This window comes from Callorhinchus milii, unplaced genomic scaffold (assembly GCF_018977255.1).
Source record: "Callorhinchus milii isolate IMCB2004 unplaced genomic scaffold, IMCB_Cmil_1.0 Scaffold10, whole genome shotgun sequence".
NCBI lineage: Eukaryota > Metazoa > Chordata > Chondrichthyes > Chimaeriformes > Callorhinchidae > Callorhinchus > Callorhinchus milii.
In genome coordinates, this window is record NW_024704751.1 from 6,200,461 (window position 1) to 6,216,064 (window position 15,604).

General features: G+C 43.3%; 1 protein-coding gene across 1 annotated transcript in view; it reads right to left on the bottom strand.

Annotated features, from left to right (window-relative positions):
* Positions 1-15,377, bottom strand: part of aatf (apoptosis antagonizing transcription factor) — a 48,160-nt gene extending 32,783 nt beyond the window's left edge. The window contains exons 1-4 of the mRNA XM_042338793.1: positions 15,253-15,377; positions 12,532-12,717; positions 11,435-11,812; positions 9,238-9,375 (exon numbers count right to left, since the gene is read on the bottom strand). Of these exons, the coding sequence (XP_042194727.1) occupies positions 9,238-9,375; positions 11,435-11,812; positions 12,532-12,717; positions 15,253-15,337 (787 nt within the window). The 5' untranslated portion in view covers positions 15,338-15,377. The remainder of the gene's footprint in view (positions 1-9,237; positions 9,376-11,434; positions 11,813-12,531; positions 12,718-15,252) is intronic.
* Between the last annotated feature and the right edge of the window lie 227 nt (positions 15,378-15,604).

Below are 15,604 nucleotides of genomic sequence, written 5' to 3' on the forward strand. Positions count from 1 at the left end.
TTTCAAATGGTACTAAATAAAAACAAGCCGCTTTGAGCAAGTTGCAGCCTTTCTGGATAGGCTAAGGATAAGGACTGGTAAGGGGGGTGGGAGGGAGGGGAGGGGGTTGTGGGGTGTGTATCAACATAAGAAGAATAATTCTTTTTGGAAACTTCTGTGGCATTTAGAACATAACTTTGCTCCGCTTTACAGCTTTCGCCATTGAAATACATGCATAAAGTCGCCTCCATGTAGAGGTTTTGATAACCTCTTTACCCAGCAAGATTTATCACACTTCATTGCAATATAAATTAAACTTCGTATTTTATCTTGAAAATCTTATTACTGGGGATAAGACTCAGTCACATAGGGACAGAAGGAGATCACGTGATGTGGAGAAGACTTAAATCATCAGCTTGCTCTTAGAATCACCATTAAGGCTAAAAAATTGTTCTTTTAAAAAAATAAGTTCTCAAAAGTACCGTACGAACACAAAGGCGCGGACAGCCTGTTCAGCTAACAAGTTTACCAATTTAGATTGTAACGTAAGCTTAATTCTCAAAAATCGTTCTGTAAATCATTGCAATGTCTCAGACCAAATCAGAAAGAGCTCGTTTCTTTGCCAGACCTGAGTTCAGCCTCAAATCAGTCAAATTGCAATAACATCTTTTAACCAGTTTGTCACAAGTGAGAAACATCTTCATAAACCACCCCTGCAGGATGAGCAAGGACTTGCTCACTTGCAAAGTACATCAGTAATTCTGCTGTTGCACACTGTACATCACATTTGTTGGTATGTGCCAGGTCTGGGAACCGGCAGAGAGATAATCTTAAGATAATACATCTTCTCGCTGTTGGCTTGCCATACACGATCCCTGAATGATTAGCTTATCTTTCTCTTTATGCGCTCACAGACTCTCCATATCCTTCTGAACCAGGATGTGTTCAATAGAGGGTGTCTCGCTCTCATTTTGCCTCAATCCCCAGAGAGGTGACCTGACCTCCCTCCACCTGGTAACTCCACACAGCGGCACGACTGAGATCATAAATTCGGCACACAAGGACTCACAACTCAAGCCCTGGGCTTTGTACATTAACACCAATGTGCAACACAACACTGGAGATTGGTGAATTGGGGTTGAAGGCAATGCCCGGTTCAAGCAGCTTCCAATTTGCTGACTTCGGAGAGAAAAAATAAGAGCTAGCTTCCAGTGTTTAATCAGGAAGAGAAGGAATTAGTATCTCTTTAGCTCAAGTCATAAGATGGGTAAGAGGAAGATGTTAAAATATGAACAAGGACAAGGAATAATCATGATACTCGCTTTGATATAGTGCTTTTCACGTCGGAAGGAGGTCTTAAAAGCATAAGGAAGGGAGTGAAATGCAACATTTTCCTCTTTCTCCATCAACAATCATCAACCTTCGTGCACACTCGGGTTAAACACACCCAAGATAGAAAGCTCCCTTTGCTCTAATCTCACTTGAACACTTCTGGCTAAAAACAGTGCTCCATTTCCATCCTTGTAGACGGAACGACACTGCTAATTTGCCAAGGCGCTGTAGTAGTCAACGCAATGCCCTGTGTACTACAAACAGCAAGCACACGCGACGCTTATTTTTAATTACAATTCTTGAAAAGCACGGTTTATAATTGAAAAAACAAAGGGAAAAAAAAAACATACATAAATAATGACCCTAACTTTATCCAACAGTGAAGCCTAATTAATTACTGTAGTACATACAAAACAAATCCATGGCAAGACAAATGTGTGGAAGGGTCTGAAGATGCTTTGTCTGCAAGATTCTCTTCTCCCATTTGGAAGCAACTTTGGAGTCAATCTCTCAGCAGGAGACTGCTAAAATCTGACGCAGTTTAAGCAATAAGGATCTGGCAGCATTTCTGCTTGCATTTGATGCGGCGTCTTTCACATCAGGCAGACGTCTCAAAGCGCAACACAGGTATACTGTAAAGTATAGCGATTGTGTATTGTGTAGGCAAATGCAGCCGCCAATTTGCACACAGAAATAGAATAATAGAATCATAGAATTATACAGCACTGAAGGAGGCCATTCGGCCCATCATGTCTGTGCCGGCTCTTTGGAAGAGCTGTCCAAATTAATCCCGCTCCCCCGCGCTCTCCCCAAGGCCCTGCAAATTTGTCCTCCCCAAAAATATCCATCTCCTTCTCTCTTGAAAGTTGTTATCGCATCGGCTGCCACCACCATATGCAGGCAATGCATTCCAGAACCGAACAACTCGGTGTGCGAAAAAAAATTTCTCGCCTCCCCACTGGTTCTGTTGGCAACTGTTTTAAAATCTGTGTCCCACAAACAACTGTGGAGCGAAGAATAATAATAATAATCCTTGCCTATGATATAGCGCCTTACTGTCCAGTAGACTACGAGAAACTCTCTTCCTTTTTCAAATTGGTATCTTTAATGACCCTAAAGGATAGGAAGGGACATCCCCACCTCTTTGTCCCTCTGAGATAGCACTGAGCCATTGCAAATACCTCATCTACAGCACAGAGGCAGAGGTTTACTAATACTAGTAGAGGACTAGAGGAGACTTGTGGTCTATCTCGCCTAGTAAAAAAACTATTACACAATCCTAAAATGGGTGGCATAGGGGACGGCAGGTTGCACAGAAGGGGAAATCAGAGGCATTAGTGGGGGAACGACAGGGCAACAGCTTTATATAGAGTCCTGGAGCATTTCCCAGGGCATATTGGGGGGGAGAAAAGTGCGCAGCAAAGCTTCTAAGCATCACATCAGATTTATAGAAGTTGCACAAGCCAACTCCCCGAGATGAAAGGACAGCGAGCTGACCCAGTACGCCGTACAGACCCTTGTAAGGAAATAAAAACAAAACGTTACCTCACACAATCATATCGCATCAGTACTGATGCTTAACAGTAGATCTCACAGATGTGAAGGGACCATATTTCACGTGTGAAACGGTGCAAGAGACTAACGAGAGCTTTTCTCAAGAAAGGGGGGGAGGGAAGAGTTGAAAAATAAATAAACAAACAAACAAATAAACAAACAAACAAATAAATGAAATAATCCGTGAAACGCACTATATGGGCGTCATGCTCTCGATCTGGAGAAATCCTCTTGTGGTTTGAAAATAAATGTTATTGTTGTTGTTGGCTTCTGTTTTGACCATAGTTATTTTAGGAACGCCTAGGATGTCATTTACTACAATAACCATTCCTTTCTTCCACGGATTTATTATTCCTGCTGCAAACTCATGTGCGGTTTCATCTCTGCAGCACAAGCTTGTAAAATGGAGTTGCCACTGTCTTGAACGTCACTCCATGCCACCAAGCACCAGGATGCTGGCTGGCAGCATGCAGCAAATCACACAAGGTCGAGGGAGGTGGATTTTTTTTTTTTTTTTAGTACATTAACGGCCTCCGAAGGCAAAGACAAAATTGAAACGCGCACCTTCTGGATCCTTGTGGACGAACAGAACGGTGTCAAAGCACCAAGTCAGACACAGACAGAATAGTCGCTAGCGGTTAGCAGGTGAGTAGCAAATTGCGGAATTGGTGCAAACACGCAAGCATATATTCAGATTGTGCACACTGCAAGGGAATTTTTTCCATTGACTTGTAAAACTATGCTTAGCTACTCACTCCCAATCTGCAGAGAAGCTGGCACAGCGGCAGACTGCACAACTAAAGGAGGACAAATTGCTGCTTTTCACAGTGTGGGTGCATCTAGCAGGGGAACCACCCAGTGGAAAAAATTATCTGGACTGTGATTAATACCCCAACATTTAATTTTCTTCCTAATTAACGGCTGGAACACTTCGTTCATTTAACCCACCGGATTGCTCGCGCCAGATCCAAGCATCTACTCTAATCCATCACTCTAACCTGTTTACAGGATGCAGAAATCTGAACACTTAAACTGGCAGCACCAACAGGGCCACAGAAACTCCAGTCTCCATAGGGCTGTTGCACTAATGCTGAAAACACTAGGACAGCAGTAAAGCTACTTAACATTGAGAATACTAAGACAAATCTAGCAAAATATAATAATAATCCTTGCATTTGGTGTAGTGCCCTTCATGTCAGGGGAATGTCTCAAAATGCTTCATAGGATATACTATAAAGTGCGTAATTGGCTGCTGCGTTTTGTCCACAAAACATAGTCAATTCACTTTACAGTATATTCCATGAAGCGCTTTGAGTTGTCTAGAAGACATGATAAGGCGCTATATCAAATGCAAGGATTATTATTATTATGTGCAGTGACTGCGTCATTGTAGGCAAACACATTTGCGCACAGCGAGGCCCAACAAACATCCGTGCAGTGAATGAGTAATAATGAAAATTGCACAATTTAAAATGATTTGAAATATACATCATGAGGTGCAACATGAAAATCCTCTGACACTGACTAGCGAAGGTTAGGAAATCATAGTGGAAGGAAGTGCACGGATTTATTCAGGTTTATTTTTCTTGTTGGGAGAATTAAAGGAAGATTTTCTGTACACTTTCAAAATCCCAGGGCACTGGATTGGCATCACTGTATGCACTTGCCAATAAAGAACTTTTTTTGAGCAGGGCACTCATTAAAAGCCCAACATGCCAATAGCTAAGACGATCCCAAACGGCAAGAGAGTAGAGTGAGGAGATGTCGCTGGCTGCTTTGCTTTTATAGACTGATGCTGGAGTGGAAACAAAGAAATGCACTAAGCCACACTCAATGTTTGCCTCGTCTAATCCGTCGAAGAGCACAGGAAATAATTCAGAGGAGGATAATTCTTTACAAGTTTCAATTAACATTCACCTTTGTAAAGGCCCCCGAAAAAAAAAGACAACAACATTTTGGTTGGCTTGAATGAACGATCAGTGTTCTAACTTTGCCCTTTAGCNAAAAAAAAGGTAATGAATCCATTTCACTTACGTCGGATCCTCATCAGATAACACTTCCATTTTTTTGTATGTAATTTGCTTCCCGCACTTGGTTGGCTTCAACCTGACCTCTGATGTAACTGCAAGCGCTATCAACTTGGCAGCAAATAAGCCGCACAGTTGGAGATTGTAAACTGAAACAGGTTCAACACTGGCTTGGCCCATTACATTTTACACAAGAGCGCTGGGTATAATATTGACTTAGTTTGTGAACTAAATAACTGATCATTACAGGAAGCGAGTGCTTTCCAATGGATCAAAGCAGCAAATCCCCAGTGATTCGAGTCCACAAATGACCAGAACCAATGTTCTGTTCAAGAGACCGCTGTACGTGTGCACTGAGCACAGGAACCTTGATTGGTGTCAAGAGTGTAAGCATTGCACGGCCGTTAATAATATCACCGTGGGTCACACACAAAAGAAACTCTGGCTAATGAGCAGTGACCGCACTTAAGGAGAGAAAAATTGGTAAATTGGTAGACAAAATATTCAATTAACCTTTTGTTTTAATGGCTAGGAATAGGTGTAAATGCAACTAGACCGGTGAAATGGTTAAAAGGCTTGCACTCCTCCTAACCCTAACCCTCCCCCCCCCCACCCCGGTGTTAGTTAGCTTATTGCACGGATTATTTTTAAACACTAAACTTGAAATGTCGCAGCGAGGATGTGGATGGTTTTCTCAGTGAACGTGCTTGCTTGCATTAAGAAATCACAACGCTATAAAGTCAAACAGTACGTGCTCTCGGAGAGCGTTTGCTAAACCGGTCAACAACAACAACAAATTATACAGCCTTTCACGTCGGGAGGATATCCCAAGGCGCTGGACAGTCAAGGATTTGCAAAGATGGGAGCAAAACTAATCTTGCCTTAAAATAATAATCCTTGCATTTGATATTGTGGCTTACCACGTCATCGAGACGTTTCAAAGCGCTTCACAGAATATACTGTGAAGTGAATTGACTGTATATTTTGGGGGCGAAACGCGGCAGCCAATTGTGCGCAGCAGTGTCCCCACAAAGCAGTCGTGGATTGAATGACCAAATTATTGTATAAAGTGGGATGCTGTATATGCAGCATTGCAAGAATCAGGACAATTCCGTTTGGAAATATTAAACTGACCCTCCAGTATCTCGCCCAATTGGCCATACCTCATGTGCGAGCCGAGACAAGGAGCGCCAGCAACTTATTCATCCATGCAGGGCATCACAGCCAAGCCTGATTCCTTCTCACCTGATGTCCACACGTGGCTACGTTTCAGCGTGGGTCACTGGATCGAAATCAGAAGCAAGAATGCTCGCTATTTATTAGCAAAGCCCTGGGCCCTAAAGCCAACGGCAGCATCTCTTCCTTATTGCTGCTCCACAACAACAATTTGCATTTACGTAGCACTCCTCACGCAGGGCAGCGTCCCAGAGCGCTCCGATTGATATCAGCTGACAAACAGCAGAGACCGGACATCAACAGAAATCAACCACAAGACCTTGCAGCCAGCAAAGTTTAGTGTTAGACCCTGCAGTTTGGTTTAAAATGAATAGGAAAAGTTGCTAAGAGGCTGAGAGGTTATGTAAATATATTGCCCAGGGAGAAGGGGTTGGGGGGGCAGGAGAAAGGCATGTATATAAATAATGCCATTCCACAAAATATATATATACACGCACACACACACACACACATACATACACACACAGTATAATACCCACCAGAGAGAAGCAAAAAGTCAGTGGCCGAGAAAGAGAAGGAAAGAGGGACAGAAAAAGCTATTCTACTCCACACTCACCACACACACACGTTTTAGATGAATTTGCAGAATCTGTAAACGTATATATTTTTAAAAACCCTGACATAATTTTATTCCCGCCAGTAAAATGCACGATAGTTGATCAAGTGGCCGACCGCTCCGTAGATATCTCGGGGATATATTTTGTAACACTACCCTTTGGCAATTCGCTCTTCTGAACCCAGAAAAAACATCAACCTACATCAACTGATCAAACGCCTGCAGAATTATCAGAGACCTTTCTGAATGTGCGTGAATTGCATACTAACTACGCCGTCGGGTTTAAATAGCAAAAAACAAATTGAAAAATGAGGCATAAAGACATATAGAAAAGCATTAAAAGATGGCCCCAGGTGTAAAATAGCATGTCAAATGATATTGTTACAGAAATGGTTTTTCAGATCACCATTTGGCAATTTAGTCACTAAGCTGTCAATTATACGATAACAGTTTACCTCACAATACTCTTTCAGTTGTTGTGGTGCATGCTGTTTTTATTATTGGACACACTTGACTAATTTGACGAGTCAAAGCACCAACTGTTTATTCTGCCATACCTCTGTAATGATATTGCATTCCTGGCCAGTAATGAAACATGGCACTTTCCACTGCTTGTAATGCAACTCATTAAATAAGTTAATAACATGCACTTCGCAAACAAGGTCAAATAATTATTATGCAGTTTGACCCTTCCAATCACCTCCCCTCAACAATACATGCATCAATCAAAATGCCAGGCTACAAACTACAAGTCACACTTTTATGTTTAGCAAACTCAAATTTATCAGCTCAGGACAAATGTTCTGCTCCATTATTCCGTCTCTGGCTCAAGGGATTAAACAAAAGGAGAGCGTACACGGGATATAAAACAAATTAACAAAATTTGAGAATTTCTATCAGACAAAACAGCTGAGGCCTAGCCTCGATGCTAAATCAAGTTTAAGATCACAGATTTATTTAGAGGCTGTGATGGTTTGTGTGCGATTTGATATTTATAATAATAATCCTTCCATTTGATAGAACGCCTTATCACAGCTTCAAAATATCGTGACATGCTTCACAGGATTCTTACTGTGAAGTCCAGTGACTAGGTATTCACCGGCAAACCCTGCAGCCAGTGTGCACACCACAATGTCCCACAAACAGCCAATGAACTAAATGATCATCTCCGACAAAGCAGCTCTTCCCCAAGCCTAGATTATGAGCTCAAAGTCCCACCATGAACCCACAACCTTCTGACTTAGAGGTGAGAGTACTATAACTAAGACAGGATGACGCTCTGACTGGACACAAAACCCTCTGTCAAAAGATTTTATTTTGTCGTAACACTGATTGCTAAAAGTCTAGGCAAGTGTGTTTACGTACAACGATTTAAGACCTTCAAATGACTCGTTAATTTAGGTCCCGTCTACCTTGCAGTTCAGGTAGATCACTGCTACTATTTCAAGGTAAATTGGAATTTCTCTCCCCGTGATCCTGGCTTACATTTCTGTCTCGTTCAAAGTCACCCCAAAAAATTCTAATTAATCATCTCCTTGTTGCATGGACGTTGCTGCCGCACATTAGCTGCTGAGTTTGCCTTCGTAGCTTCATTTCTAATGAATCTATCCCATTCTACCGAACGCTTCAAGACATTTCTACGACATGAAAGGTCCTGGTATAAATGCAAGCAGTTGCACATTTGTATGCATCTTCGCATCGTCTGAATCCAAGGTTTCAGCTCATTTTCTACAGGTATCCAACAATTAATTTAAAGCAATAACTCTCGGGTTCAAACGCTGGACTGCACTTAGCTAATAATAACAATCAGTGCATTTCACACACAAATTCATATATACAAATTATCTGCAGATCCAAAACTTTTCACGCAGAAACGTCTGAAAGCAAATCACAGGATTCAAAATTAAATTAGTGACAGACGGGGTCAGACTCCACCACTGTCAAGCTCTCCGGGATGCTATTTCCACATGAAGAGTGCTATATGAATGCAAGTTGTTATTGTTGTTGTTGACGACGACTGTGTATTTGACTAATGGCTAAACTAATTTGCACACCACAATGTCCAGGAAATACAATGAGCAATTTTACTCTGGGGGATTGCTGGCCAGAACAACGGGAGCAACTCCTCTCAGTTTTCAAACAGGGATCGAATGTGATCTTTAAAGCCCACACAAACAGGAAGACGAGACCTTGGTTTTAATGTCTCATCCTCAAGGACGGCAAGTCTGACAACACAGCCCTCCCTCAGTAACAACAACATTTCATTTATAGAGCGCCTTTCACGTCGGGAGGACGTCCCAAGACGCTGTACAGTTGGGTCAGGACCCGAGCATTGGGGAAATGGTGAGGGTGAGGGGAGGGAAGGGAGGGAGCGAGGAGGGGGTAGAGAGTCGAGAGGGGAGCTGAAGGCACGGTCAAAGAACAGTGCAATGGATCTAGATCTCCAGCTGATTCTGTGGACCAGGGAAGGCACAGAGAGAACATAGGTTGGGAGGTGCGGTGGAAGCAACAGACCATTTCGAAATGAAGATTAAAACAATGAAGTGCACTTACTGTCTTTCAAGGCGGTAGCAAATTCTCGGCCACCTTTCTTTTGAAACGTAGGAAAGATATCAGGCTGGGGAAGCTGATTCGCTGTCAGGAGGGCTTTCTGTAGTTGGATTCGACTTTCGAGCACATGATCCCACAGCGCTATAAAACAGAGATCACAAATAATTTCTCTCGCTCACTTCAGCCGACGCCTCTTTGTGTGTATAGGTGCATACAAACGTGCCTCTAAAATTCAACTGTTAGCATTGAGGCATTCAAGAGGAAGCTAGATCTTCACATGAGGGAGAGGAGAATAGAAGGGAGTAAAGGAATGGGTGAAGACTCATGTGGAATACACCGGCACGGACTGTTTGGGCCGAGTGGCCTGTTTCCATGCTGTACGGTTTGGGCTGAGAGACCATGAGTGGTGTCCGTCAAATCCTTTAAACCAAAGGAAACCTGCAAGTCGGGTTTGCTTCCTTTTTTTTGGTTTAAAAAAACAATTGAAGTGGACGAGACTTTTTACATTCAGTCTCTCAGCCTTTGTGAGGTGCAGGCAGTGCTTTTAACGCAGTCCTCAATTTACAAAGATGTGCAAATGAATGTAAAGCGTAGAAACAAGCCTTTCCATCCGACCAGTCCTTGCCAGCGTTTATACTCCACATGAGTCTCCAACCATTCTTTGGATCTCTTCCCCTTCCCTCCTCTCCCCTGCTAAACATATCAATTTCTTCATATTGATTTGCAAATCCCAGCTGACTGTTGCACAGTGGTGAGGAGGTGGGGGGTGGTAGTACAGACACTTGGCAGGCAAAGTGCTCGGCTAGGAAAAAAAGAATAAGAATGATATCATTTAAGCTTTGCACCAAACTCGATGAGATTGCTTCAAGGCACCGTTTAAGCCAGGGCAGGCAAGATGTGCAAAGCATGCAAACAACCCAGATGCCTCGAACACCGACTACACTCAGCAACCCGAGCTCCCTCAATTCCCTGGTGGGGAAAGGCACTGCTACGACACGTAGACTGGAAAGGTATCAGGTCCAATAACCTGTTCTGTGCTGGGTTAGCAGATTTAAGCACGGAGAGAGGTTGTGGGGCGCATGTGGGTGGGCAGGGACGCCCAACAATTAGCCTTAGCATCTCCAGGTTAGGAAGGGTGGGGGGTGGTGGAATCAGCTGGGAATACTATCCAGTGAACTCTACTGGAAAATGCATGTGTGGACATTAGTGAGAGCAGCATTGGGACACGCACTGAGAGGGAAAGCTATGGTAAGCCACTCATGATGCAATGGTCATAGAGATTCTAGTCATCGGAGTGTGTGCGTGGGAGGGGGAGGTGGGGGTTGGGGGGGAGAGAGGGAGAAGAGAAGAAAGTTGCAAACCGTGACAGAAGTTCTTGCCGATAACGAGTGTGTTTTGCTTAAGAAGCCATTCAAAGCTCTCTGTGGGCCGAACGCTAACCCAGAATGCGCAGAATTCTCGAGCAGCTTGTGTTCAATTACTATGGCAACTCAGAACAGACTGTTCTGTGCTGGATTCCAGTTCTCGACCGGTTTCCCTTCGATCTTTATCAGCTGGATTCCTTCGCTTTTCCCACACACACACACACACGCACTCCCCGGCCTCCCTTCCAACTTCCACAGGCTGCAAACCATTCCTCGCCAGAGGGGCTTACGAGCCAGAGCTAAGCTATTGCCAAACCTTCTGCCAATGCCACTTCCCAGTGCATTGCAGGAACACCACGATACCTTGCTGCCCGATTTCCCTTCTCTTCGTGGAGAAGCGTCTCACCTCAGCTTGGTTCCTGCCCGACAGCGCAGCCAAGATGAGGGAAAACAGCAATAGGTAATTGTCCGAGTAAACGGGCATCTTTCTATACCGTGGCACTAGGCGCTGTGGCACCAACTGCATCCTCTCCAAACTGCTCGGCGGGCACCTCGTTTATAAAAAGGAAGATGCATTTATAGCAGTGCCTGAAAATAGCAGGACCGATTCAACTGCCCTCGTCCACACCTAACTAACCGCCAGGCGAGAGGCAGCCAGCAGGATGGCAGCCCTGAAACTGTAACGACGGCTAAACAAATTGAGATAAATACAATTTACATTTCTGCAGTGCCTTTCTCGTCGGGGGTGGGGGGAGTTCATATATATTTCAAATATTGTATATTTAACATATAGCAGATATTGCCCAATGTACAAGCATCTCATAAATATACCGTACCCATTTGTTTTTTTACAGACTGTCCTTTCTTAACCTCCTCGGTCACTTTTTCTTTGGAGAAAGTCATCACCGGGCCGTGGTCTTGTTCCCCACCTTCATCAACGTCCTCTTCCTCACTTTTATCATCGTCCCCTTCCTTCTCCTCCTCCTCCTCCTCATCTTCCTCGCCACTGTCATCACTTCCTCCCACATCGTCCATTCCCTGTGTGAATTTATCAAAGTCACTGATATTCTGGAAGCTGAAATTCGGCTTCTTCATCTTGTCACTCAAGGCTGTCACTTCTCCACTCTCATCATCTACATCTTCCTGTTCCTCGTCCTCATTCAGTTCTTCCCTCTCATCCTCCTCCTCCATTTCCTCCTGTGACACGTCAGCTTCTTCAGACATAAATGGAAAGGAAAAGATAAAGGGTTAGCTCATTTAAGTTAGGTATTTTAAGGTGGAAAAAAGAGAAGAGTGTTTTTTCCCTGGCCAACAGTCCTCCCCAAATAAAACTAGTGTTCACTTCACGGATGTTTGTGGGACATTACTGTATGCCAGTTGGCTGCCGCATTCGCCCACAAAATACGGTCGCTCCGTTTTACAGTATATGTAGCTTTGAAACATCCTCCCAACATATCAAGTGTAAGGATTAATTAATTGTGGTTATTAACAATAAAATATCTGCCTAACTTAACAAATGTTTATCATTACACAACAACTGCATGATATCTTTTCTTTTAAGTGCATAGAAAAGGTTAAAATATTCTTGAATTTCCTCAATATCACTTAACCAAGCTTTGACACTGAGTATTTTAATGTTTGGCCAAGCCTAGTTTCATATCACTTATTTCATGCAAGCAGATTTCTCCTCGGTGATTTTAAACATTCTATCCACATCCCAAATATCCACTTCCCCACTTCATAAACTGCTCGCCAACCTACAAATATGACGAAACCTTCAGGAATTAATTTAAGAATAACCCATAGTTATGAACAATCTTAAATTTGAAGACAAAATGGCTAAGAATGTGTTTATTTTGTGTTTCTGAATCCTAAGAACCCGGTTATTGAGAGTGTTTGGAACCATCTAAAGATACAGTGATATATCACCTACCTGATTCTTCAGGAAAAGAATCCTCGCCAGTCTCTTGCTCCAATGCTTTTCGAGATGTTGCCTTTCCAGCATACCTCTTGTCTGTATCAGACAGCAAAACCGATGCCCGATTTCGCAGTTTGCTAACATCAACTGTCCCATCATCATCTCCCTCGTCAAAGTTGTCAATAACCTTGGCAATAGTTGCTGTGAAGCAAAGAGAACATAATATTGTGCCTTTTTTCAGACCATGGAATCAATATTGCAGAAATGTATGAACCTGGGCCCTACGTCATTCATTCATCCCTTGGCTTTTTGGAAGAAACCAGATTTAATAAACAAACAAACCCTGTAAATGGGAGGGACACAGTACATAACACACACTGCCCATACCAAGGTCCCTCACAGAAATAACACTTCATAATATCAATAACCACCTGAACTTCCTTCCTTCAGTTGAGTCATGTCAGTTCTCGACCAAGTGTATGAACAACTGCCATACAAAAATTAACCAGCAAACCAGAATGGTGGCTGTGAGCAAGTCTTCCAACCTGCTGATTCAACCCAACAGCCAGGAGAAGCATGTGTGATATCCTCAGGAGGGAAAGCAAGGATGGGAGGAATATATGGAAAACACTTAATGGCAAGCTGTTGAATATGGAATCATCCAACAATTGAGGAAGATGAATCACTGACTAGCACCACTGGTGGAAGAGAATGGTAAATGAGATTAATTTCATATTCAAATGGATTGCAATCAAATATTCTGTTTATGGCAGAGAAATACCATTTATTTCAGTTTGTCAGCTTTACTGGAAGTACAGACCACACACACGGTAGCACCTCCCATCTCTTTAAAGGAAGTAGCTTTCAACTCCCTCCAGAGAATTTGGTACACCATCATGAAAATCCCATTAGTGGGAATTACAGTTAAAAATTATGACCTGGCACAGCCTCAAATACCCTATATTTTAATAATGTATTGGAGTGGGATGAATTTGTAGCTCTGGATCTCATTGGTTCTCTAAATACTACGGTGTAAATAACAATTCAATGGGGCCTCACAAAGCAGGGATGACACAAGGCAAACTCAAGACTCTCCACCTCGATTCATTCCAAGACGTCCTTTGGAAACGCTGCACTTAAATATTTACGGTGACAGTAAATTACGTAACCTGAAAAAAGGTAAAGATAAGCCCTGTGGGAAAATTCTAACTTATGTTGTCGATTTGAGTGGGAAGCATAGCCCCAGTACTCATAGACACAAGCAATCAACTACTGTATTTAATAAAAGAAAAAAACATCTGCAAGCTCCACTGCTTGTGATTCAAAAGCCGAAAGCTTGATATTCTCAACCACAACGTCAAAGTCAGTCATTTTAAACACGTGTCTGATATTTGTTGTTTTAGCCTGAAAATGACTTGTACTTATCCGGCTGGCATCTTCACAACGATGGTTAGTTTTTCTTATATTGAGGAAGGGTGGCAAGATGTCAGTTACTATTTTACTGTGACTATTTTGAAGGAAACAGTTCCTAGATTTTCGATGAAGCTCAGGGAAGGGGCGAGCGTGTTTAAAACATTCAGGATGAATACTGTGAAGTGCTATGTAAATGAAGGCGCCTGAAGGACGAGCAACATTCCTGTGGAGCAAATGCTTCTGGTCGAATGGGGAGCATCCCGAAGCAACTGCTCCCTTTAAACGAACATGGAGTCCTGTAGCTCAGTGGTTAGAGCACTCGCTTTGCAAGCGAGAGACCTGAGTTCAATTCCAGGCAGAGGGCGAAACCTTGGGCAAGTTTCCTTACTCCACACAGAGCCTAATGATAATCCCTCCAAAACAAAAAAAAAATAAACTGGTCGTTTTCAATCTACGACTGTTTGTGGGACATTGCTGTGCGCAATCGGCTGCCGCGTTCGCCCACAAATATACAGTCAATTCACTTTACAGTGTGTTCTGTGAAGCGCTTTGGGACGTCCTCCCGACGTGAAAGGCGCTATATCAAATGCAAGGATTATTATTATTATTATTATAATCAGAGAACCCCAACAAGCTTCTCCAGTAACTACCAGCATCAGGAATTGTGGTGGGTTCAATTCTCTCCATATACACACACACAGACATATCCCTGGATTTGGTTTACAAAATACAGCTACCCTATATATTATATTATATTTGGGGGGGAAATTACACACATATATATATATATATGGATTATAATTATAATGACATGGAAATAAATATCATCCCACCCGAAATGATGTGCGAATACAAGTTTAAAGATATACTGTGTGTATGTACATACTCTCAATCAGCACTTCTGCACATTGACCATCACTATTCCACCTTCTCGCTTAAAAGATAGAGAGTGAGAGAGTGTGAGAGAGAGTGTGAGTGAGTGAGTGAGTGAGTGAGTGAGATAGATAGATAGATAGATAGATAGATAGATAGATAGATAGATAGATAGATAGATAGATAGATAGATAGATAGATAGATAGATAGAGAGAGAGAGAGAGAGAGAGAGAGTGAGTGTGTCAATGAGTGAGTGAGTGAGTGAGTGAGTAAAGAGGCGACAGAGGCTGAGGCACCGGTGGCCGAGGCCTCTCGCCAGAGCCTCCGTGACGGCGGCCGCACCGCACCTCACCGCACGGATAGGTGTGTGTGTGTGGGGGGTGGGGTGGTGGGGATGGGTGGGGGGTCGGGTCAGGAGGGGTCGGGAGGGGGGGGTCGGGGTCTCGTACCTTCGTCTTGGTCGTCCTCGGGGTCCCTGAAACTCGGCAAAGGGTTCAGCAGCTCCTCGAGCTGCCGCGAGATGGAGGCCGCCATCTTGCCCCAGTCGAGAGATAGAGCGGTTTCAGCGTGACGTCAGGCGGCGTCACTTCCCGTCCGTCACTTCCGCCCACTCTTCTCCCCTTTCCCCCCCCCACACACACACACACACCACTCTGCTCTCTTCTCCTTCAGCACTCACTCGCATTTATATATTATTTCCCTTCCTACCATTTTAATAACAATTAGGTATTATTAATCCTTGCAACTTGCATTTATTTTATATATTGTTTCACTGGTTATTGTTTTCCCCCCATTGCAATG